A 26,190-nucleotide genomic window follows, 5' to 3' on the forward strand; every position below is an offset into this window, starting at 1 on the left:
TCATTCATATATGAATAGCCAGTGTGACATCAAAGGGAACATTCACACACTAAAGTACTGGACTACCCAAATGGCTATTAAGAAAAGCTTCCCTTTGAATGAAAAAAAAAAAAAAGTCTTCAAAATTTATGGCAAGAGGCACAAACAGAGATGGTAACTAACTTGCTCAGTCATGTGGCAGGTCAGTGGCAGAGGGACCCAGGATTTCTATTCCCCATCTAGTGCCCTAACTACTGGACAGAACTGCCTCAAGGTCCATCTCTCCAGTACTCATGGTATCATGCCTTTAGTAAAGCAGACGAGGTTACACAATGGGGCACCGGCCAAACATTTTAGGCAGAGTAGACACAGGCCCTTCATCCTTCAGTGGGTTGAAATAACGTTTATACTGTACATATTATGGGGTAACGTAAGTTTAATTAACACATACAATATTTGCACTGATATATTTTACTTGTCAAATTTCAGATTTATTCAGACATTAAATGTGACATTAAAAATCAATATCCATTTATGAAATGAAGCAAAACCATAAGAATAAAAAACAGGAAGACACTGTACAGCAAATCTCCAAGAGACACATTTTCCTCAGAAGAATCTCAGAAAAGTAAGTGACTGTAAATGTGAACAAAGATTTAATTCCCAAAACTCAATTTCTTCCAGTGATAAACCAATCACACTAATGGGAAACAGGGTAAACTTGTAATGGGGAATTAAATGTAACATGCTACACAATGCTCAATAAATACTCCAGCTGCATTTTTTTAAAGCAGTAGTGACATGCGGTGGATTATGTAAGTACTGTATGTGAATATATATACAGGGGTGGGGGAAATCTCAGACCTTCTTGCTTGTTTTAATTTAATGGGTAAAAATTTATAACCTCCAGGAGCTAAGCGCAAGTACAGAGCAGCAGAGTTTGCACTTGGTATGTGGGGAGGGTGGGGGAAGCATCAGCCCAACATGGCAGAATTCAGAGTATTATTCTGAATTAAAGTGCATATAGTTAAATTGTCTAGGTCTTTGTTGCTTACTACTGTATTGAAAGAAAGATTTATGTTGGTATCCCAGGACTGGCCATGTTTCAGCTTTACAAAAATATTTACATGTTTACAGGGTTGAGATAAGGAACACAATCAGGCTTTAATTGTGCTTGCCTTCCGTTCAGACATTAATACATTTAATTCAATTCACCATCCAACCTGTGATTTGGTAATATACATATATAAATGTACCTATACCCTCCAGCACCAAAGAAACTTATTGAAAATATGTGCATCTGTGCAGAAGATTGGGTTGGAAATATACAAGGGGGGAAAAAAGGTAATTCACTTTTTCATCCAGTCAGAGGCAATAAACAAGCTTTTAAATCAAAGGGTGGGATGTATATGCCTTGGTTCAGGTCAGTTCACAACTTGCTAGATTTTCATCTATATACCACTAACAAAACAAAAAAAGTGCTCCTGATTAAATTTATACACTTCTCCCTCCACGGCTCCCATCATAGCAATTAGAAAGCAAGCATAACACATATGGAAAGAATTAGATTCAAATCTGAATAAGAAAGCCTATTAGGAAAGGTTTTACTTCTATGTGTCCAAGAAGCAGAGGTTGATCTAGTAGAGAGAGTGTAACAGGAACAGGGCAGGGCAGCATGTATTACTTCCATTCATAAGACCACCTTGGAGACATTTTTGAACCCTTCCTTGCCCCCTGGAATGAGAGAGACTAAGTTTCTCTGTTCAAACTCTTGTGCTCTACACTCATATGCACTTTCATAAACCCCTTTAAAGTCCAAACAGTGGGACTGACTCTCCCACTGCGCTAGAGGGAAGGGCATACACGCAGAACATACTGCTCTGGTGCTGGCAAAACTCAGTTTCACAGTTGTGCAGAAACAGTGGAATAGCATGCAAAGCCACTTTATATTTGTGAAAAAGCAAGAATGGGCTGATAAGATAAGCAAGATGGTAGAAAGAAAAGCTTGTTTATGTGGCAGACAGAGCAACTGGGATTACTTTAAAGGTTAATATTTTTAAAGTAACAGAATGCACAGCTTCAGAATAAATCTTATCTAAGATCTAAAGGACTAGGTGCAGCTTCGGATCAGATCTGTCTTCCTGGGGAGTTTAAAGAGAGGGTCTCAAAAATGAGGATTGGAGGCAAGCACCTTCTACTGAAGCCTCCAACAAGAGTTGAGCCATAAACCCTGAGCATGCTAACTGACACCAACATTAAACCCTTGCTACAGAGAGAATTATCTGTAGGTACACCAATAAAACAGTGTGTTCTTAGGCTGTCACCAGTAGAATGTTTTTGTCCATTCTATCCAGAAGTAGTAATAGACACTACAGGCTCTCTCAAATTTAGCAGGATATAGCTACCTCTCAGAAACTTCTTCCTCTTGCAGCGTTAACCTCTCATGCACCTAGCTATCAGGTACATAATTTGCCGAATTTGACTGAGTAGAAAGCACATGGAACCTGAAGAAGTGGTATCTTCTGTCTAGGAACAGTTGGAAAAGGTTAGCAAACCTTGTTTGTCCTATCCTTCCAGCAACCTTCTGCAAGAAGGGAAGCAAACACAAATACACAGGAGGTCCCTGGAGAAGCAACTACAGCAGCTATGTGGCATCAAGTGATTCTCTGTACCGGCTTCAACAGGTAGATCGGAATGCGTCTCCTCATTTAACCCTATTCACTGGAAGTCTGTTGGGAAAAGGCACCACCCACAGGAAAACATGTTTTAATGTAACCTGCCTGAGATATATTTGTCTATAAAAATATATTTAGGACTATAAAATGGCATACATTTGGCCTCCTTCTCCCCCACTCTTTGTTACTTGAGTTCTTGGATTGTAAGCTTTTTAGAAATGCCTACCTATGTACAGAGCCTAGCACAATGGGTCCCCAATCCTGATCATGGCCTCTGGGCACCATCATAATATATTCAATTAAAAAAACCCTTATCTCCTACTTCAGATAATTCTCAGAGCATGATTTTAGATAGATACCCCAGGAGTCACTCTGATCATAGCGACAATATTGGCTGAGAGCGTCAGAGTGTCCTGTGCCATTCAAGGGTGTATTGGAGGGCTGGCAAGTCTCCAAGAGCACTTTAGTGGTTGTCTTGCCAATTGGACTCATTGAATGTCAGCCAATCCAAATAGTTGAAGTGGAAAGATATAGTTAGCTGAGCACAGGAAAACCTGTAGGTCATTTTAAGTACACCACACCCCTTTATCTACAGGATGTGGACATATGCCATATCCCTCCACAGGAAAGTTGGATTTGCTGAATCAGTTTGCCAGGGAGCATCCACCTTCAATGCCAGTGACCAAAACTGAGCTTTTTCTCTTGGCAAGCAACTTCTAAAGTCTGGTTGCATTAGCCTGGAGGACAACCAAGGTTCCAAGAACCACCCATCTGTCTGATCAGATATTTAAATTATGAGCTTTAACAGGATGGCATTGTTCAACATCTTCTTTAGAAGGATACGGGGTAATGCCTCCAGAGTAGCCAGGTTAGAGGCGGGGGTAGTCAATTATATTCTGGATAGGTTTGAGATGGCAAGTTGCCTAAACTTATCAAAATGATAAACAACCAGTAACTGAAATAACTATGCTTAAAAGCTCCAACACAGAAGAGACGCTGCTTTTCTGGACATATTAACTTCAGCTGGTAATTTCGATATTCTTTATTTTTTCATAGGGCATAGTAAAGATTTCTGCTAAAAATACCAGCACTGCCTTGCAAATGCATATAAACAAAGAGAAATCCCATATAGTGGGATCTTCGTGCAAAAATAGGAAAGCTATGTATTGCTTCAAGTTTAAACAAATGGTTAAAGGTTTTGTTAATGTCTCCTTACCAGCAATCTGTTTAGGCAGTCAATGAATTCATTGTTTTCTACAGTACTCTCTCTCTCTCTGTGTGTGTGTGTGTGTGTGTGTGTGCGTGCGCGCGCGCGCACATACGTACTGGCAAGGTTTGAACTCAATCACAGAAGTTCAGTCACAGCAGCAGCTACTGAGGCCACTAACACAACCCCATAGCAGAAATGAAGAGATCTAGTCATCACAGGATAAATTGCTTGTGTTCACTAGAGCAAAAATATTTCTTTGGAATTCACCTCAAAGAAAACTGTTGCTCAGCATTAAACATTTTCAGACAAACTGAATAAAAAAGGCACTGTTACTCAGTACATTTTGTTCATCTAAATGTAAAAAATTGTGATGTTTTGAACAACTAGCCACTGTTTTACTAAGAAAGCTTCTTTGTTACCCAATGGTAATTTAATGCCTTATGACAAGAGCTTGTTTAATGTAAAAGCTGCCTAATCTGAAGCATGTCTTGATTCTTACTTTAAAGTCTTTAAATTACATTAGTTCATAATAGTATATGTACATTATAAAATGAATAGACCATTTACTTCAACCCAATATGTCTGAACAGCTAACTCCTCAAACTATACAAAAATAAAACAGTATGAAATTCTACAAAGGGACAAAGACTCTGTTAAAAGCTAACAAAAAAAATAATTTATACACTTATAAGCATAAGCAATGTAGTCTATAGCATGTTGAACAAACAGGTCCTCAGGAATATGCCTGAAAGAGATCATCAGCTAAAATTAGAACAATTACAAGCACAAGAATGTCTCCAATTTATTATCTTTACCATAGTACAAATTTTCATAAACCAAACATCTTTTGTCTGTCAAAGTCTGTAAACAAGTGCCCGGATTCTCCCCCTCCCCATTGTAAGCATGTGAATCTTAAGTCCTTCAATCAAGTTTCACTCCATCGCTTGCATAAGGAATCAAGAGCCTCTTCTCTTGTTAAATTATCTATGTATTTTATCATACAGCCTGCAATGCAGTAAAATCACAGTGAAAGCCCTGGGAAAAACATGATCTTTACAGCAGGACTTGAACCGCTCTAATAATAAATGCATCTAATGAAGCATTCCATAATAAAAGTGTGGGGTTTCCATTTTCAGAAATCAAGTCAATTAGAAATCCTAGGTTCTACTTAAAAACCCCAAAAGATCTAAAAGTGTAAAGACCCATCTCCTCAGTCATTTATAAATCCTAGTTTCACTTGCAGAGATACTTTTCCAGTCTGGAAAACAGTAGTGCAATTTAATTAGTTTTACTTCTTTTAAGTTACTTAAGTCCAGTAGGTAAATGTCATAACTCTGTGGAAAGATAAGAAGATGCTCTGGTAAACAAGAAATTTTGGCAAGCCCATGCAGGCTTACTAGTCCATTAAAGCTTGTCAGTCCAAAGTGGCATTTTTAGAAAGTTATAGATAACTAAAAATAAAGCAGAAATAAATAGGCAGAAATAACTAAACTGTCTGAACTTTTGATTTCTCATTAACAGCTGGCACAATCTTTAACTTTAGGGTCATTTAAATAGTAGACAGTTGACCTATAGGGCATTCCACTATGACGTCCAGTCTGGAAGACCCTAATGGAACTACATTCCTGAAGTTTAGAAAGCCTAACACTGCCACTGTTATGGGTTACTTCTCTGTGCTTCACTTCGATTTTTTCTTAAAGAGGCTTTTAATTTTTGATGGCTTTTTGTTTTTCTCGCCATTCTGGCATAGGTCCTGTGGGATGCTACTGATCCTAGGGACAGTGGGGACTTCATGAATGGGTTTACTTTCACTGCTGGCTGAGGAAGAGGAGGTGTGGTGAGGCTTGGGGACTGGAATCCCACTAGAAAGCTGGTTCATGCTGCAGGACTTCTCCAGGATGCCATTGTACACTTTGTTTGCAGGACTAAATATCATGCTCTTAGTTTCTGTTAGGCCTGGGCAGTCAGGAGAACCCCTGGAAATATCTGCAGTTAGTGACGAGGAGTCTCCTGTGGACGATTCCTCTAGCGACAGCTCCTCCCGGGATACCTTTTGTGGAGATAGAGGTTGGTACATCTCAAGACTTGAAGGAGGAGACTGTTTCCTTCCAAAGGATGAGTTTAAGGAGTCACACTCTGAACCAGCATCCTGTACTTCCCTAAGTAAAAGCAAAAAGAGAGGAAAGAAACTGTTAGACAGAAATTGCCTTAATGCAATTAAGAGGAGAAAGAAACCAGTTTAAAATCTAAGCCATTAGACTACAATCACCCACTACACTCATTACACTAGAAGTGGCAGGTAAATGTTGAACAGCTTAATTTACAGTAAGAAAACCAGATCAGTTCATATCTCAGATCCACGAATGGCAGTTTTATGTATGTAACCTTGTAATCTAATACAGATGTGATAGTAATTTTAAGTATGTGTCACACTGCTACCAACTGGGAAAAAAAACAGATGAAGACTACCAGAGACCATAATAAAATATTACTTATTTGATTGCCAATAGGTAAAAGAAGCTGAATGATTTTAATCTCACCCAAAATAAGCATCAAACTCTGTTCAGTCAGTTGCACCTCACTGTAGAAGAGCATCAACCATTGTCCAAATAAAGCATTAGAATATTCTATTTAAAAAAAAAAAAAAAAGATGGTTCTGGAAGAACCATACTGAGGAGTTCCCTAAGACCTACAGAACAAAGCAGCCTGAAGCAACTAAATTAGAAGGGTGTTTGCATAGTGGCATAAGCTTGAAAAAAACATTTATACAATATGAAATTTACTTGGCCGGTGTTTTTGTTGATAACCCTAACCCTTCTGATCGATACTATAAGTGAAAGAATAACTGTGTATTTACGAGATGACAAGATGCTGTGCTAGGAGTGATTGTGATGTCACAAATTTTGAATGATTTCACGACAGAAACAAACCGGCAGAGAAGATTGGCTGTGAAGGAACAATCTGTGGAAGGAAAAGACCGTTGAATCGTGGAAGTCAACGAATGGCTATGCAGGTGGTGTCGGAGAGAAGGTTTTGGATTCTTTGACCATGATGGCATTTCAAGAAGGAGGAGTGCTAGGCAGAGACGGGTTCCACCTAACTAAGAGAGGGAAGAGCATCTTCGCAATCAGGCTGGCTAATCTAGTGAGGAGAGCTTTAAACTAGGTTCACTAGGGGAAAGAGACCAAAGCCCTGAGTTAAGTGGAATACCAGGAGGAAGCACGAGCAGGAGAGCACAAGAGGGGAGGGCTTTTGCCTCATACAAAGAAAGTGGGACAATCAGCGAGTTATCTTAAGTGTCTGTACACAAATGCAAGAAGCCTGGGAAATAAGCAGGGAGAACTGGAAGTCCTGGCACAGTCAAGGTATTATGATGTGATTGGAACAACAGAGACTTGGTCGGATAACTCACATGACTGGAGTACTATCAGGGATGGATATAAACTGTTCAGAAAGGACAGGCAGGGCAGAAAAGGTGGGGGTGTTGCATTGTATGTAAGGGAGCAGTATGACTGCTCAGAGCTCAGGTATGAAACTGCAGAAAAACCTGAGAGTCTCTGGATTAAGTTTAGAAGCGTGAGCAACAAGGGTGATGTCGTGGTGGGAGTCTGCTATAGACCATCGGACTGGGGGACGAGGCTTTCTTCCGGCAACTAACGGAACTTACTAGATGGCAGGCCCTGGTTTTCATGGGAGACTTCAATCACCCTGATATCTGCTGGGAGTAATACAGCAGCGCAGACAATCCAAGAAGTTTTTGGAAAAGTGTAGGGGACAATTTCCTGGTGAAAATGCTGGAGGAACCAACGAGGGGCAGAGCTCTTCTTGATCTGCTGCTCACAAACTGGGAAGAATCAGTAGGGGAAGCAAAAATGGATGGGAACCTGGGAGGCAGTGATCATGAGATGGTCGAGTTCAGGATCCTGACACAAGGAAGAAAGGAGAGCAGCAGAATACAGACCCCGGACTTCAGAAAAGCAGACTGACTCCCCCAGGGAACTGATGGGCAGGATCCCCTGGGAGAACAACATGAGGGAGAAAGGAGTCCAGGAGAGCTGGCTGTATTTTAAAGAATCCTTATTGAGGTTATAGGAACAAACCATCCCAACGTGTAGAAAGAATAGTAAATATGGCAGTCAACCAGCTTGGCTTAACAGTGAAATCCTTGCTGATCTTAAACACAAAGAAGAAGCTTACAAGAAGTGGAAGATTGGACAAATGACCAGGGAGGAGTATAAAAATATTGCTCAGGCATGCCGGAGTGAAATCAGGAAGACCAAATCACACCTGGAGTTGCAGCTAGCAAGATATGCTAAGAGTAACAAGAAGGGTTTCTTCAGGTATGTTAGCAACAAGAAGAAAGTTAAGGAAAGTGTGGGCCCCTTACTGAATGAGGGAGGAAAGTCTACTGACAGAGGATGTGGAAAAAGCTAAGGTACTCAATGCTTTTTTTGCCTCTATCTTCATGAACAAGGTCATCTCCCAGACTACTGCACTGGGCAGCACAGTATGGGGAGGAGGTGACCAGCCCTCTGTGGAGAAAGAAGCGGTTCGGGACTATTTAGAAAAGCTGGACGAGCCCAAGTCCATGGGGCCAGATGCGCTGCATCCAAGGGTGCTAAAGGAGTTGGCAGATGTGATTGCAGAGCCATTATCTTTGAAAACTCATGGTGATTGGAGGAGGTCCCAGACAACTGGAAAAAGGCTAATGTAGTGCCCATCTTTTAAAAATGGAAGGAGAAGGATCTGGGTAACTACAGGCCAGTCAGCCTCACCTCAGTCCCTGGAAAAATCATAGATCAGGTCCTCAAGGAATCAATTCTGAAGCACTTAGAGGAGAGGAAAGTGATCAGGAACAGTCAGCATGGATTCACCAAGGGCAAGTCATGTCTGACTAATCTAATTGCCTTCTATGATGAGATAACTGGCTCTGTGCATGAGGGGACAGGAGTGGACGTGTTATTCCTTGACTTTAGCAAAGCTTTTGATACAGTCTCCCACAGTATTCTTGCCAGCAAGTTAAAGAAGTATGGGCTGAATGAATGGACTATAAGGTGGACAGAAAGCTGGCTAGATCATCGGTCTCAACGGGTACTGATCAATGGCTCCATGTCTAGTTGGCAGCTGGTATCAAGTGGAGTGCCCCAAGGGTCGGACCTGGGGCCGGTTTTGTTCAATATCTTCATTAATGATCTGGAGGATGGTGTGGACTGTACCCTCAGCAAGTTTGCAGATGACACTAAACTGGGAGGAGTGGTAGATACACTGGAGGGTAGGGATAGGATACAGAGGGACCTAGACAAATTAGAGGATTGGGCCAAAGGAATCTGATGAGGTTCAGCAAGGACAAATTCAGAGTCCTGCACTTAGGATGGAAGAATCCCATGCACTGCTACAGACTAGGGATCAAATGGCTAGGCAGCAGTCCTGCAGAAAAGGACCTAGGGTTACAGTAAATGAGAAACTGGATACGAGTCAACAGTGTGCCCTTGTTGCCAAGAAGGCAAACGGCATTTTTGGCTGTATAAGAAAGGGCATTGCCAGCCGATCGAGGGACGTCATCGTTCCCCTCTATTCGACATTGGTGAGGCCTCATCTGGAGTATTGTCTCCAGTTTTGGGCCCCACACTACAAGAAAGATTGGAAAAATTGGAAAGCATCCAGCAGAGGGCAACAAAAAAGACTGGGGGACTGCAACACATGACTTATGAGGAGTGGCTGAGGGAACTGGAATTGTTTAGTCTGCGGAAGAGAAGAATGAGGGGAGATTTGATAGATGCTTTCAAACTACCTGAAAGGGGGTTCGAAAGAGGATGGATCTAGACTGTTCTCAGTGGTAGCAGATGATAGAACAAAGAGTAATGGTCTCAAGTTGCAATGGGGGAAGTTTAGGTTGGATATTAGGAAAAACGTTTTCACTAGGAGGCTGGTGAAGCAGTGGAATGCATTACCTAGGGAGGCGGTGGAATCTCCTTCCTTTGAGGTTTTTAAGGTCAAGCTTGACAACGCCCTGGCTGGGATGATTTAGTTGGGGATTGGTCCTGCTTTGAACAGGGGGTTGGACTAGATGACCTCCTGAGGTCCCTTCCAACCCTGATATTCTATGAAGACCTCTGTTAACCAGTAACAGAGTAAATAAAAGTTACAAAAGTCACAGAAGAAGCAGATTCAAGCCTAACATGTTTGAAAGTTTTCCCCAGGGTAGACATCCTCACCTTTCAATATACAATCTAACTAGTCCATGGGTTACATAACAAAAGGAACTTAACTTTCTTCTTGGAGAAAGTGTAGCAACAGCAGTGAGCACTGCAGTCTGCTTTTGGTCCAGGTTAAATTTATAAGCACAATTATAGCAAAGAAACTGGATTAGTTGAGTATATCCAGGATAGTGGCAGAACTGAATTAAACCTTGTGCACTGGCTAATTAGACTCAGACTTCACTCAGTAGCACGAACAGCCCAATTGTTGTTCCATGTGGGCCCAATCATTTAATTTATATTATTCAGGTGGCTACTTCATCGTTTGACATAGTTCAACCTCTAATACTTCCTAATTATTTAGAGCAACCCAACCAGAGTTCTAATAATGTTTTGCTATGTGTCATACCATTGTTTCTCAGCAGTGAAGTAAATTGCCTCTTCCTCCTCCTCAGTACGATAAAGAGCAGGGCAGCTTGACACTGACAGGATGTCTGGGTCGGGGGAATGCAAGGTATGCGACATATGTTGAGTATGCGGAGATTGTGGAGATGATGGTACAACATTGCGCCTTGAGCGACACAAACTACTACTTCTTGCTAATGAGCTTGGAGGCTTTACAGTGGACCCTGGGGGAAGAAAAAACAAACTGTGTTAATTAACAATCTACTCTGAAGACCCTATAAGCAGATTCTCTCCCTGAGGGAAGGTAGACCAGGTTAATGATTCTGGGAGCCAGTCTGCACCAAGCCAGTGATTCTTAGAGTTATGATGACGCTGCTGTCAGCTGACTCTTAGAACATGTCTACACTAAGAAAATTAAGTTAACATACAGCTACCGCAGTAATGAAAGCAGTGTTTCACATCCACGCTGCCCTTCTTCTGTCAGCGGTGCCAATCCTTTTCAGGAGTGCTGCCACTGGACTTACTTGTGTGGGGCACTGTGAGTCCTGGAGCCGCAGGGCCCCGGCCGTGAGGTTGACAACTAACAGGAAGTAAGTAATGCAGTGTCTACACCAGGGGCGGGCAAACTTTTTGGCCTGAGGGCCGCATCAGGTTTCTGAAATTGTATGGAGGGCCGGTTAGGGGAGGCTGAGCCTCTCTAAACAGCGAGGCATGGCCTGGCCCCCGCCCCGTCTGACCTCGCCCTGCTTCTTGCCCCCTGACAGCCCCGCCCCGGGACTCCTGCCCCATCTAACCTACCCTGTTCCCTGACGGCCCCCAGGGACCCCTGCCCCATCCACCAACCCTGCTCTCTGTTCCCTGACCGCCTGCCCCATCCAACCCCCCCGTTCTTCCTGATTGCCCCTCCTCCCCCGGGGACCCCTGGCCCCTCCGACCACCCCTTCTCCCTGACTGCCCTGAGACTGTCCCTCCTTCCTGACTGCTGCCCTCACCCCCCCGGGACCTCTGCCCCATCCACCCCTGTCCACTGACCGCCCCCGGAACCCCTGCCCCGACTGCCTGCCACCACCCCATCCAATCCCTCCTCTCCTTCCTGACCCCCCCGGGACCCTGGCTCCCATTCAACTTCCCTGCTCCCCGCCCTCTGACTACCCTGATCCCTATCCACACCCCCGGCCCCTGACCATCCCCTGAATTCCCCTGCCCTCTAGTCAATCCTCCCCCCACCCCCCGCTCCTTGCCCCCTTACTGCGCTACCTGGAGCACCGGTGGCTGGCAGCATGGCTGCACCAGGACAGGCAGCCGCGCAGCACTGAGCACCGGGTCAAGCTGGGCTCTGCAGCTGCGCTGCCCCAGGAGCTCACAGCCCCGCCGCCCAGAGAATTGCGCTGGCAGTGCAGTAAACTGAGGCTGCAGGGGAGGGGGAACAACAGGGGAGAGTCTGGGTGCAAGCCTCCTGGGCCAGGAGCTCAGGGGTCGGGCAGGACGGTCCCGCGGGCTGGATGTGGCCTGTGAACCGTAGTTTGCCCAACTCTGGTCTACACGAACACTGTATCACCGTCACTACATCAACTTAAGCGCTACATCGCTCACGGAGGAAGTTGTTAAGTTGATGTAATGGGCGACTTACATCGGTGGGAGCTATGTTTTAGTAAGGATGCTCTGTAGTATAGACCAGACATGGTTCTTAATGGAACCTCTGCTTTGTCACACCCTCTGGACCAGGAGGTGACAGCTAGCGCAAGACCCATGCCAACAAAACATTCCTCTGATCATTTATATCTAGATTCTGACCTCTGTGCCCCCTGGACAGTCCAAAGAGGCCAAATCTCATTTGAGAATCTGGCCCTACATGTTTATAGATTAGAAATAATGGTGCTGAATTAGTATGAAGTACATTATTCTTATCCATTCTACTTTCGTGGTCATTCAAATCTTGCAAAAGTTAGAAGCTTTCTGAACGAGCCTCAGTTTTTTAAAAATGACTGTACCTAACCAAAAAGAAGGATGGAAGTAAACACCATTAATTACAATCATGAATGCTATAGTCATTAAATGTGATTTATTTTTCTAGAATTGCATTAGTGCACTCTCTCAACAGACGTGCCAGACAAAATGAAAGCAAGCAAAACACAGTGTTTGTCCAACTTCATTTGTAATGGGACCTTTTTTCCTATTTGATAACAATTCATTTTTCAAGATCTGCTACACCAGTCCAGACACTTTGGGTACAATTCCTCCCTGCCAACAGATGGTGAGAGCGAAAGAAAAGAAAAGCCTGACAGGAAGCTGCAGACTTTGCAGTTTCTGGAAATCTTCCAATCTGGTTTCAGTTTGGAAAGCATGCAGATTAGCAATGCACTCATGTGGAAATGAGCCCATGGAACTACTTCAAGACACACTGTTGTGGACAAGTTTCCACCAAGTTCTCCATACCAAGACTACTGTAGTTTACATCGTCTGTCTTGGACAAGAAAGGCCATGCTCAGCCAGGTGTCAAGTTTGCTTATTCAACTAAAAAAGTCAGAAAATCCAAGAATTTTGCAGAGAAGTCTGGACTGACACCATCTGCACTTTTCTTCCTGGAATGCTGTGTTAACCTTGGATAAACTACATTCTCCCTTCCTGCATATTAACTAGGCAGAGGTCTAAATATAAATATATAAGCAAACAAGTCAGGCAAGGACAAGGCACATGTTTCATTGACCTCTACTTGCTGGAATCTCACATTCAGTTTAGTTATCATCCTACTGTCAGTGGTGAAGGTCACTGGGGAAATCACAACTTATGATGTAACTAGCAGCACCTGACCTAAACATATCAGATATCTCTGCTCCTTGGTGGGAGATGATGAGAGCATGCAAGCCAGACCAGGGAAGCAAGTTTGGGTCCAGAGGTGAAAGTGCCCTTGTTCACAACTGACCTGTCTGCAGCACCATAAACAACGTGATCATCAGAGAGAGCCTACTTTTCATTTCTATCCTCTAACTGCTGTGCATCTAACTCCCTTAGTAGCCTTTTAAAAATACAGTGTTGGTATTTTCAAAGGAAATTAGAATCAACAAGATATTGTAGAAGTAATTGCCACAATTATATCCATTCTTCAGTTTGATTTTTTGTGTGTGCCCTGAAACAGTCAAGTGTAAGCTCATCTCAATTCATTTTCACTGTCTAGTTAATCCCAGCTACAATAAAATGGTCTCTCTTACTGATGTAATGACTTAAGTCAGACATTGGGGGGGGGGTACAATCAATGTATACAATCAATTGGTTCCCAGCACAAACACACTGTTTGAAAGTTTCCTCAGACAACACCGCTTTTTTGTTTCAGTCATTAAAGGATGCTTGGAAAGCTATTTAGCACATATCCTCCCACAGAAAGTATCTCTTTTCCTACCTGATCGTCTGATTTCAGAGAAACTCCTGCCCTTCCATAATGGTAGAGCAATGGGCCAAGAGCAAAGTTACAGGGTAAATTTAGGATTATGGATCTTACAGGAAAAAAATTGTTACCTATTTATGGTGACCAGACTGAGGTTATTCTTTTTTTCAGAATGAAGAGTAGGAGGAAATAGTTTTTACTGCTTCATGTTACCTTTATTTCAACTCCCAGCCCATTTACTGTACTTTCTATCTATCTAATTAATAGATGACTCATGCAGGGGCTTGTTTTCTTTCAAGATGTTCATCACTATTATCTTGTTTTGTTCTGCTCCCGTCTCTACTTCCTCCACTCCTCCTCCTAAGGTTTTTTTCTCCTGAATTTCTGTGCTTTAGGTTGCCCTCCCGCTCAATTTTCCCTTTACTGGTAACTCTTCTCTCCACTCAAAGTCTCTCCCAACTCCTGCTTCCCTTCCTCAATATCTCCCTTTGGAGTATATACCACATACCATGAAACTGTGCAACTATTGGAGGGGTGTCTTCATCTAAGTCATCAACTCCCCCAGCAATTGGGTAAGGTGGAATGGAGACTCGGGGCATCACCACCCAGCTGTGATCAGAGTAGAGAGAGGACGTCAGGCTTGGTAATCCTGAGTTGTGTGCTATCTGAAAGCCACAGATCTTCTCAATCTGCTGCCATCGATAGAGACGCTCTCGCAAACATGTCGTCAATTCAGAGAGTGCTTTCCTGGAAAAAGAAAAATAATATTGAAGTTCAATTACTACGTCATTGGACTAAAACTTGAATGCTGGACATAGTATGGACATAGTATGGAACAGTAACAGTATAATCACTGCAGCATTTCAGAAAGCCATCACCTATTCTTAGGCATGTGCAAAAACTCACATTACAACATCTTCTGACAGTAGATTTTTACTTAAAGTACAATAAAATTAAAATGCTGAATTCCTTCATATCATTTTCTTAGTGAACTTCACTGTTTCTGGAATAAAAGAAAGCAAGGGACAATATACATCTAGTTAACGCTCTTACTTTGCTTCAAGGATTTTGTGGTCCACCTCATCTAGGGAGGAGCTGTGTGCAACATGTAATGTCCCAAATACAGTGCTTCTCTTCTTTTTAATTTTTTCTGCCTAAAATGCAGGATAAACATGAAGCCAGAGGCTGTATAAATAATGCAGATGACAAAAAATAATTTGAGAGGACATAAAGGCAGTAAGTATCTGAATGAAACAGGACTTTTATATTCTGACTGCAGAAAATGTAAGTAATCAACGTTCTATCCTATCAGAATACTCTATATCCAACAAAATGGACAGGTCTGTGGGTCTTTAGCACATTAACGTACTGAAGCAACTCAAAGGAAAATAATTACCTCATCTTTAGCAATTGCTAGTTGCATTTCTGCATTTTGTCTTTTAATATTGTAGTATTGAACTTCAACCTCATGTGTTAACTGGAGCCATTTCTGCAATGCATCAGGAACAGACCAGTTACTTCTCAGCTCAAACTCCTTCTCGGCCTTCTTTAAAGCCATGCGAACCTAGCAGTCAAAAGAGATGCAAAAGTCACTGAAATAATTTTCCTAAGACTGAAGGTAAAGACGAGTCCGCCACAAATACTGCTTTAATTACCTCTAAAACTAATTTTTCATGCAACCACACTGGGACCATGTAGCTCTGGCATGTGGTTCTTTGGTCTCAAGAGTAAGTTGGGAGAGGTTTCTGAAAAGTCATGCTGTGGATTTACATATACTGTACCAGCCTTAAACTTTCTGTTCCTATTTTACCTTGGTGACCAAGCTGAAACTAACACTTACTGATACGCCACAACTAATTTCTAATTTTATAGATCAGTTTTACGCTAAAGAAAATATAAGCAACAGTCTGGTAAAGACACCTGCTGTTTCTGTTCTGGTAGCAAGAAGGAAACCAAGGTGGGATTATTTCACTCCTTCAGGGGCTTAAAATATGAAGAATCGTTCTTTTAAGTATGTTTCAGCAGCATTTCATTATATAGTGTATCTACAGGGGTCCATACGCTTCACAAGTCTTAACAGAGGTCTATGTATACGCTTTTTCTATGGCTGTAAACAAATGAAATATTCAGAAGCTTATAGGATGCTTCCAGGACAATAAACCTAGCATCACAGTAATGCCATGGGGGGGGGGGGAGGGAGGGGGAGAACGACTCTTCAGTAAACTAAACCCCAATAAAACCAGGAAATTAAGTTAAGAAAACTGAAATGTTCCATAGTTCATAAATACCTGTACTAGTTCCTCCTCTGCATACTTGAGTCTGCTTAGTTCACATTCGGCTCCCTCCCTCAACTCCCTTAGTCGGTAAGCTTCTCGTTTTGCATCATTAATTTCATCCATCATTTTGCGCTCCAGGTTTTGTTTTTCTACAGCAACATTTCTGTTTTCTTCCTGTGCCTTCTCAAGCCTTCAGAACATAATTAAGCAAAAAAAGTGAGAAGCTACTCAAAGAACAGCGGTTAAAGATGCAGTGTTCTGGTAAAGAAAGAAGACTATACAGATTCTATGCAACCATTCAGAATGAATTTGCAGCATTGACATCCAAATTCAATCATAAATCAGCCTTAGTCAAACACCCCAGATCTAATTTACCAGTTTTAATAATAATCTCCTTCATATATACTTTAAAGGGTATGAAAGTAGACAAAAATACCAAGCTTATAATAAGAGTTACTGCCTTAACTATGGAGAAGGGACTCTCTCTCCCATACTACTAGAAAAACAGTAAGCAATTTACAGTGAAGCCTTGTCTGGATCTCATGTGCTCAAAAAGCTGTAAGGAAGATGCTACAACAAGTTTTCTTCCACAACAAAACAGACTAAGAAACAGTTTATCCCAAATTCAGCCATAATCTCCAGTCATAAGGCTTGTTTCCTACATCAATAGGAAAGGTAACAGACTAACTCACCACTGTCCCTTTTATCTTCATCTGACCCACCGCTGTCTGCATTTCTCTTTCCTTTCCATTGCTCAGCTCTCACATTACAGTTTAAAATGTCAAGGAGATATTTCAGCATGTCACGCACAGATATGTTCATTAAGACTGCAGTTACATCCGTTTCAGAGTAGCAGCCGTGTTAGTCGGTATTCGCAAAAAAGAAAAAGGAGTACTTGTGGCACCTTAGAAACTAACAAATTTATTTGAGCGTAAGCTTTCGTGAGCTACAGCTCACTTCATCGGATACATTCGGTGGAAAATAAATAAAAATAAATAAAATAAATAAATCTCTCCACTGTATTTTCCACCAAATGCATCCGATGAAGTGAGCTGTAGCTCACGAAAGCTTATGCTCAAATAAATTTGTTAGTCTCTAAGGTGCCACAAGTACTCCTTTTCTTTTTTTAGTTAAGTGTGTGCAATGAATTGAGGAAGGTGCACAAAACTCAATGTCTGTTCTAGTCAAATTGTTATCTTTCACTTTATTGCTTTAATCGCTAAACATCATTCCCTCAATATATAAAGCTTAGACAAATCACTTAACATTTAAACCTTTTCAGTTCACATACCTCTCCTGCACATCAAGAAGGCTTTGCTCTGCTGTCTGGAGGCTTTCTAGATCTTTCATCATTTTTGCGATGTGCTCTCTTGAGGTCTTGTTCTGAGTATGTGCAAACCAGCAGCCTCCAATACCAATCACTATAGAAATTGCTAGTACAAAATCCTTCATCCAGTTGTGAGATGGGCCTATACAAATAGTTATAGCAATCAGGTACTGTGCAGATTTAAAAGTTGCACTATTGAAATCACTTCTTTTCGGCACATAAAAATGGTGCAACTTGGAGCTCAGAGAGAGATTCCAGATCATTTAACCATCAAGATCTCTCCCATATCCCCATTGAAATTATTTTGGGGCATACTAACACAAAAACCAACAGCTCTATTGCTAATACTATATTCTATCTACAAGAGATTATCTTAAATGCATACTGTATACTGAAAAGATAACATCTTCTACATGACAATTACACATTGACTTTTCATTAAGCATTATTTCATGGGCTACAGTATAACTTAATCCATTATCAAATTATGTGGCTAGTGAGTGTTGGTCTGATCCTACAGTCCCTCCTCTACATGCAAAAAAACCTGTCCTTGATTTCCATGGGAGTCCCTCAAGGAAACGGGTGAATGATGGGGCTCAGACTAACAAAAGTGAATTTTACTAGGAAAATAAGAACCTAAAGTTTGGTTACTCAACTAAAGAGATATGGTTGTCATTTTCTTTTATATTAAAAAATAGTATTTAAAGTATCCAAAAAAGCATTTAATCAATGAATTGATGCTGTATGCCAGATCCTCAGGAATAAGGAAGCGATCTAATCTGAATTTTAAAATACTGGATGGAACAGTTTACATACTCAGAAGCAACTTTTGGGAAAGAAGGATTCAACAGTATAAAACAGATTATACCTTTCACTGTATACTCTATACTCCCACAAATATTTCAATAGGGAAATGTTTAAAAGCATTCCTGGGAACAGTGTGTACACTCTTTAAGGCCAAAGATGACAACTAACCTCCTGCCTCAGTTACCCTGTAAATAGGAACAAAAGTTTTGACATCCCACACCACACTTGAGAGCGTGCATCTAATTGGGCACCCACGTTCTCCTGAGTGCAGAATTGGCGCACCTGCTTCATCAGCATAAGTTAGTAAAGCAGCAGCATGGAACAGCCAATCATTTGTTCTTTCAGCCATGCATAGGAGGTAAGATAGGCATCTAGTTTTCACATGCAGCCTCCCATCTTAGTTAATGTACCCAAGATTTTTAAGTGCAGGTCAGCAGCTTGCCAATTTGGCGGCAAGTAATTAAATTTCACTTCCCCAAACTGAATTTTGCTGCTTGTGAACACTAAGCATTTTCCTTATCTGGCTGGGTCCTGGGCTTGTCAAGTCAGATTTGTGTGTGTGTAAAATATTTTGATTAGATTTTACAATACATTTTAAATAATTTTGGATGGCATTTCTAATTTGCATAGTTGTAGTACTGTGAAGGAAGGATAGATAAAATTGCACACCTGGAGACTTCACAATGTCTCTACAGGTACCCAAGATTTGCACATGAATCAATATGAATGATCTTCTCTAACACAGAGGTTTTCAAACTGTGGTCCACAAGCTCCATTCAGACGGTCCATGGATAGTTCCCTCTAAGGTGCATGCCTGGATGGTCGCACACAAGAGAATGAAGGGCCACCCACCTAATTAGTGGAGCTGTGCAGGCATGGCTCCACTAATTAGGTGCCTGGACCCTGGAGAAGAAGCACATGTAAGGTGAGGTGGTGGCCTTGGGTGGAATAAGAGGGTAGTGGGGTGAGAAAAGGGGGTTGGGAGGAATTTGGTACATGCAGGGCTGCAGCAGCCAGAGAAATAAGTGACTTTCCCCAGCTCCAGGGCTGCAGTTGCTGGGGAGAGATGGCCCTCCTTCCCAGCCTCAGCTCTGTGGCTACTGTGGCAGTGGTGAGACCCCGCCCTTCCCAGCCCCAGCTCAGGGGCTGCCGCAGTGGGGGAGAGAGGGCACATCCATTGCATTAGAAAGGTAAAACTACTGATATTAAAATATGAGTTGTGTGCTTTTATTTGTAGAACAAAAAAAAGTTAATTATTATTAAGTTTTTTTTATATAGGGCTTTACAACAGTTTTAGCTAACGGCACAAACATTTGGAAAGATCATTAAGTGGTCCGCCAAGACCCTCAGCAGTTTTCAAGTGATCTGCGGGAAAAAAAACACATTTGCGAACACAAACTGGTTCTAGATAGCACCTGGCAGATGAGCTTCCCTAGAGGACACTATCCTACAGAATTGCAGTATTATCCTCAAACAGCATAGATGAAATGATAGGCCTCACTAGGCAATTCACTGAAGCTTGTACACGTTTCACAGCAAGAAATAATGTGGTATGTTTAAAAAGATCATTTGTTAACCAGATGGAACCAAAACAAGATTCACAAAACAAAAACACTAGTGAGGAGATATTTCTGTACAAGTAAAGGAGTTTTGCAATAAATTTTGTTGCACTGGAAGTTAACGTTCCATCTAATTTCACTTTTAATAGTACGACTGCAGGAGTCATTGCAGTTCTGACATGTCCATCTGGAGCAATGTGCATATATCAAGTATTTCAGAAAGTGAGCAATCTCAGCACCAATAGGTTGCTGCGATCCTTGAACCAATAGACAACACTAAAATAAGTGATTACAGAAGAGTCAAGACAGAGTCATACTTCAGGTTCCAAGTAATTTTCTCAACCTGAGGCCTATGAAATGCCCTGTAAATAAAATAATCTTGGATACTATCATGAAGGCCAAAATGAAACCATTTTCCTATACAAAAGGTATTTGAAAATGGATAAGAAGTCAATAACGCTTCTTTTTAAACAAGACACTTTACCAGAAATCTATTTTATGAACTCCTTTCTTAACAATTTTTCTAAGATCCACCAGAATTTTTGTGAAGCAAAGGATATAAGCAACATTTTAACAAAAATGTAATGTTTCTATTAACTCAAATTAACTTTTTAAAAAAACTTCCCAGACTTGTGGCTTTGTACTGCATCCATTATCCTATCTGACAATTTAATAGAGCCTACACTTTTGGAACATCTAAGAGTTTGGTCTCGTCTATGAAAAGTGGTTGATTTTAAGTCAAGCTTAGCTAATGCGTATTAGCTAAGTCTAACTTAAATTAACTTTTTTCCAAGGGTAAATTCAGGGTAACAGTTTTAACTTGACTTTAATCATACTGGTTAAATTAAGCAAAATATTCCCCAGTCTCCCAATCAGGAAAAAAAATCAAGTTTGGGTTGGGCTTAACTAGCACATTAAACAAAATCCAACAAACAAAATCAAAGAAGATTCAGAGCACTATCATTAGGTCAGCACAAAAAAGATTTCAAGAATTTACTAGACTATTGGGTGACACACTAAAATTAGTTCTCTATCCTACCAGACAAAGAAGGGCAGTTGGATGGCCTATTCCAATGTCTTAATTCTACATTTTTCTGGGTCCCAAAACTGTGAGCCAAATAAAGAACCAATATACTGACCAAGTGGAGTGAGGTGTCCCACCTACAGTATATAATCTCAATCTAAAAGCAAAAAAATTGGAGTTTTAATTCTTACAGCTACAAGTTAGAAAAACATGATAATACTAACGTGCGAGAGGTCCAAATAAAACAACATCCAATGCCTTCAGCTGAAGTTTCTGTCTGTGGCTCCGTTCAATGATTTTCAGATGAGCGATCATAAAAGCAGGTTCATTTACTGCTATCCTGTTCATAAAAAATCAAATGTTATTCTCACACAAATTTTCATGTAAGCTATACACAGAACTATACTGTAGAAGAATTACTGTAGCGCGTTAATCTATTTGCAATTTATATGGATAATATTTACATAGTTAACACAGAGATAGCAAGAGATATAATTCATATCTCAAATATTTTATGACTTGTTATCAAAAGCATTACACTATGTAGTAATGGTTTTCCTATTTTCTTTCCATTCTGCAACCACCACAAATTAAATCCATTTGGTAGAAGTTAAATGTGATGGCTTATGTGCAGCCTGATGGCATCAAGTCCCCTAACATACCTAAAGCTTGTAAAAATCCAACAGTTAATTCATAGAATTGTATGCATTTCATAGAATATCAGGGTTGGAAGGGACCTCAGGAGATCATCTAGTCCAACCCTTTGCTCAAAGCAGGATCTTAATATTCAAGGGCAAAGTCTGCAAAGTCTTTGCAGGTCCACACTGGCAACGTGTTTCCACTAAACTGAATATATCTGTAGGTTTTCAACAGAAATTAGCTTCCACAAAGCTAAGTGATTGGTATTGAAACACTTTGGTAGCAAATTATTTTTAAAAGGAAGAAAGTAATGAAACTTGGGTAGGGAACATTGGCTGGAGACAAATTACTTTCAGGAACATTTTGGCAGAAGAAAATTGAAATTATGGTTCCCTGGTCTTTCAGAATTGCAGGCTTACATCAGTTCTCTTATACCTGACCACAGCCTGTCAGTATTAAATTTAGATAATTACCCTGCACAGACAAGCTAGAGAGAACACTGCCCAATAGAAAAATATAAACAGTTTTTTTTTAAACTAATCCAGAAGAAAAGATTCACCTTGGAAGTGTTGTTCCTTTGACATTACTGTCTTTAAAATTCTTCTCATACTGGGGCAGTTCAACAAATTCTACTAGCCACTGAAGAGTCTCCTCTTGAGTCCAGTTGTGAACTGCAAAACAAAAGATGGACTATCACAGACATCTAATTTTCAGGAATAAAAGAATAATCAGTACCACAGCTAAAAATAAAACAAAGATGGAGATTGGCAAGTTACACAGTCAGCATAAGCAAGTTCATCTGGATGGAACCCACAGATAAATAAGTATTCACATTTATTAGCAAAAGTTGTTTCTGGTAGTTTGCCTTTTTCATTACATGCTCTTTAGAGACAAAGCTTACACAAGTTGTAAGAAAACAAGCATTTAACGAACAGAAACATCAAAAATTCTGTAGCATAAATTTAGAATTTCTTTTTTAAAAATCAGAGCAGCCTCTTGTGACTTATTTTAAGTGCTCTCTCAGCCCCAATTCTACTGTCCTTCATACCCTTACAGAACTGAACATATGCCAGCAGATGCAGTAACATGTAAAGTAATGTGTCAAGATCTTAGCCCGTAGTCCAGGGAGACACCTTTGAATGGCATGAGTTTGTATGAAGATGCCAGCAAAAAACACTGAAATTGTGCGTGGGTCAGGGTTGGGGCAGTTGGAGTATAAAAAGAAAATATGAGGGGCAGAAATGATGTATGATGGGTGGGTGGGTTTTAACTATTTCTTTATTTAGAAAGAAACAGGTTTACAAATCCTATCCACGCAAGTATCAGAAACAATACAATAATCATTATAACAATGAGCTTTTGTTTAGAGAAACACTATATAGTAATATACTTATCAGACCTCTCTATTGAACAGGGTGACACTATGTTACAGAATGAGCATCTTTACATTATCTGTGACACGTCAGGTATTAAACTGAGTGAATGTTTATTTTGATGTTATTAAATTGAGCGAAATCTCTGATTACGCATATTTAACAATCCGTATGTCTCCCCAGTGGCAATATTCAAAAACATTGGACAGGTTTATTTGTGTCTCTCTTTCTGCAGGTGAATTTACATTGTCTGAGTGCTGAATAAATGGGGTACAATTAAAAAATACCAAAAAAACACCACCACCCCAAAAAACCCACACCTTTCACATGTTCCTGTGACATCTTGTGTTGTATCAAATTATTTTTCTTACTAAAGGAGGTTACTGCAGTGAATGCAGAAAAAAAGCAACTTAAAAAAAATTTTTCCCCTTATATTTATTCACAGTGGCTGCTATTCCTATTGAAACTGCCAGCCAGCAGTGTACATGACCCTCTGGTAATTGCAGAGGTCTCAGCACAGAAAGAAAACACTGCCTGGAGCTCTTAGTTTAGATAAAACTGCTGCCTCAGCCCAGGGCACAGCTTCAGGCATTGTATGACACTGCTAGCCAGTTTTGCAACTTGTCAGGCAATGGTTTCACGCTATAACTGCTTATCTCCTCCACTGTGCTTGCAAAGTTTATCAAGACCCTCTGTGCTATGGAGCAAATCACCAAGTAGTGGCCTCCCTTTGTACATACATAACTTTGCATGCACAAAGACCTGCAGGCTTTTCAAGCACTACCACTTGGGCATGGAAGTGCTAGACCATTACCTGTTTGTATTTCTCCATGCAACTGTATCCAGGTAAGTGAAGGCTGGATTAAGACCCCTTTGAAAAAATCTGACACTAACGGTGCATTCTCAATAGTGAATTTTGACAAAGGCCCTTGACAAAAAATTGGGCAATGATTGCAAATTCTTTCCACTTGTAAACTGCAGACACAGCTCCGTGCAAACACAACAGAATGTTTTATAGTTCATCAGTATCTGTTTCAGACTGTTTAGCATGGTATGATTAACATATAAACTGAAGTTTCGACTGGGATTCCTACAGATTTATTATTTACTTTAAAATACAGTTTAAGCGTTACCAGATAGTTTCATGGGAGTTTTTAAACTGTTTCAGTTTTACTCTTTACTCTTTTACTCTTTATTGTTTCCAATGTCACTAATTAGCTTTAAAAATAAATAGTATTCAAGCATTAATAGTTCCCCCCCCCGCCCCCAAACTGGGTACAAGGTCATTTTTGTAATGATTGCTTCTTCCCATGCCTCCAGATTACAAACCCTTTAATCTTCTAGGCACTGATCTGCCAGTATACAGCATCCTGTAATAATTAATCTTCACCAGTTTTGTCCTTTTCCTCTTAAACTATAAATTGTGATAAGGCAAGACCCACTTACATACCCTGAGACCCTTTATAATGAAATGACAAAAGGCTCCTTATTGCAAGGAATTAGAATGCAGAGCTTATTAAAATCCATGACAATACTTCATAATGGATAATTGCAAGAATCTCAATTTATGGAAATATAACATCTCTAGTAAACTCTATTCTATGCACCAGAGTCAAACACAGGAAGAGCTGCAGGAAAAAATCTTATGATTAAAAACAAGACTACCTTGAAGATAAATTACCACTCGATAGGGACAATGAACTCTAAGAGATCTAGGAGCTGTTTCCTATGGGAATGCTTGATGGAACATGAAGACATTTTAAAAATATTGTGTTATCTACCAATCTCATCTGAACAGCCTGAACTCAGATCTAAAGAAATAGCATTTTAATGTATTTTTTGAAGAATGCAATGATTTGTGACTAACAGAAGTATAGGACTGGAAGGGACCTCAGTAGGTCATCTCTTCAAGTCCCCTGCACACAATGCAGGACTAAGTAATAACTAGACCATTCCTGACAGGTGTTTGTCCAACCTGTTCTTAAAAGCCTCCTGTGACAGACATTCCATATCCTCCTGAGGTAATTTGTTCCAGTGCTTAACTACCCCGATAATTAGGAATTTTTTTTTAATTTCCAAGCTAATCCTCTGTTGCTGCAATTTAAGCCCATTGCTTCTTGCCCTAACCGCAGAGATTAAAACAATTTTTCACCCTCTTCCTTCTAACAACCTTTTATGTACTTGCAAAACTTATCAGAGCTGTCCCTTGGGTACCGCGAATCAGGGCAACTGCTCCAAGTCCCATGCATCGGGGGGCCCCGTAGGCCGGTGTAATTGGCTGGCATGGTCGGTCCTGGAAGTGATGAGTCGGTCCCAGAAGTGACTGATTCGTCACTTGCGCCCCAGGTCCTGCACCCCTCCTAGGGACGGCTGTGCTTATGTCCCCTTCCATCTTTTCACCAGACTAAAACCCAACTTTTTCAGTCTTCCCTCATTGGTCATGTTTTCTAGACCTTTAATGATTTGTGTTGCTCTCCTCTGGACTTTCTCCAATTTGTCCACATCTTTCATGAAGTGTGGCGCCCAGAACCAGACACAATACTCCAGTCGAGCCCTTATCAGAAGATACAAGTCAAGAAAATTTTGATTAGATGCAAGATAACTGGATCCAGATAAATACAAATCAATTTTGAAGGGCCCCAAGTACACATTCCAAAACATCTTTGAACTTCTGGAGTTCTATCATTTACAAATATTCCAGTATGCCTTTTCCATTCATAGCCTGGACCAACCAAACTGTATCATACCTAAAAGGCTCAACAGTAATTTCAAACAATGGATCTCTCATGCTCTCAAATCTGCTCTCCTTTTCAGTCTTAATGAACAGCCAAAAATCATTACTATGTAACAAATGAGATATACATATCAGTTACTGACAAGATAACTAATGATATTAATGCCCAACATGGGGTGATGTTCCTTTTGTAGGAAATCAAGCAGGGAAATCTGACTGTACAACAGGTACACTTACGGTGAGGGTTCTACTCGATTAGGAAATCCGTGACCCATTTCCCAGCAATAGCACAAGTACCACCAATAGCATAGCCACTTGTGTAAACCAACAGAAGACATTTTTTACCAGTCTCATCTAAACTGTGCTTAACTATTGGTAGTACTGGAGCAGCTGCATCTTTGCCAGAAAACAGGAAAGAAGTTTCCGAGTGCAGATCTGTCCTGATACTTGCATCATCTCTGCTATACCACAGGTGTGGTTATTTTCTTGCCCTTGCTGATTTCCTTGAGGATTTCCAAAAAAATCTTTAAAAGCTTTAAACAAGTTTAAAAAAAGCAAGCATTTTCTGAAATACTTCTGAGACTGCAAGCCAAACTCAACCAA

At 40.8% G+C, this 26,190-nt stretch overlaps 1 protein-coding gene across 3 annotated transcripts in view; it reads right to left on the reverse strand.

Annotated features, from left to right (window-relative positions):
- Positions 1-1,744: 1,744 nt before the first annotated feature.
- STIM2 (stromal interaction molecule 2) overlaps positions 1,745-26,190 on the reverse strand; it is a 138,978-nt gene continuing 114,532 nt past the window's right edge. For all 3 annotated transcript variants that reach the window (XM_043514044.1, XM_043514045.1, XM_038399034.2), the window contains 9 exons: positions 22,040-22,151; positions 21,066-21,181; positions 17,416-17,593; positions 16,137-16,314; positions 15,245-15,412; positions 14,902-15,002; positions 14,357-14,595; positions 10,471-10,690; positions 1,745-6,023 (listed from right to left, as the gene is read on the reverse strand). In XM_043514044.1, the coding sequence (XP_043369979.1) occupies positions 5,543-6,023; positions 10,471-10,690; positions 14,357-14,595; positions 14,902-15,002; positions 15,245-15,412; positions 16,137-16,314; positions 17,416-17,593; positions 21,066-21,181; positions 22,040-22,151 (1,793 nt within the window). In that variant the 3' untranslated portion in view covers positions 1,745-5,542. The remainder of the gene's footprint in view (positions 6,024-10,470; positions 10,691-14,356; positions 14,596-14,901; positions 15,003-15,244; positions 15,413-16,136; positions 16,315-17,415; positions 17,594-21,065; positions 21,182-22,039; positions 22,152-26,190) is intronic.

The sequence above is a fragment of the Dermochelys coriacea genome, chromosome 4, assembly GCF_009764565.3.
Source record: "Dermochelys coriacea isolate rDerCor1 chromosome 4, rDerCor1.pri.v4, whole genome shotgun sequence".
In the NCBI taxonomy this organism is placed as follows: domain Eukaryota; kingdom Metazoa; phylum Chordata; order Testudines; family Dermochelyidae; genus Dermochelys; species Dermochelys coriacea.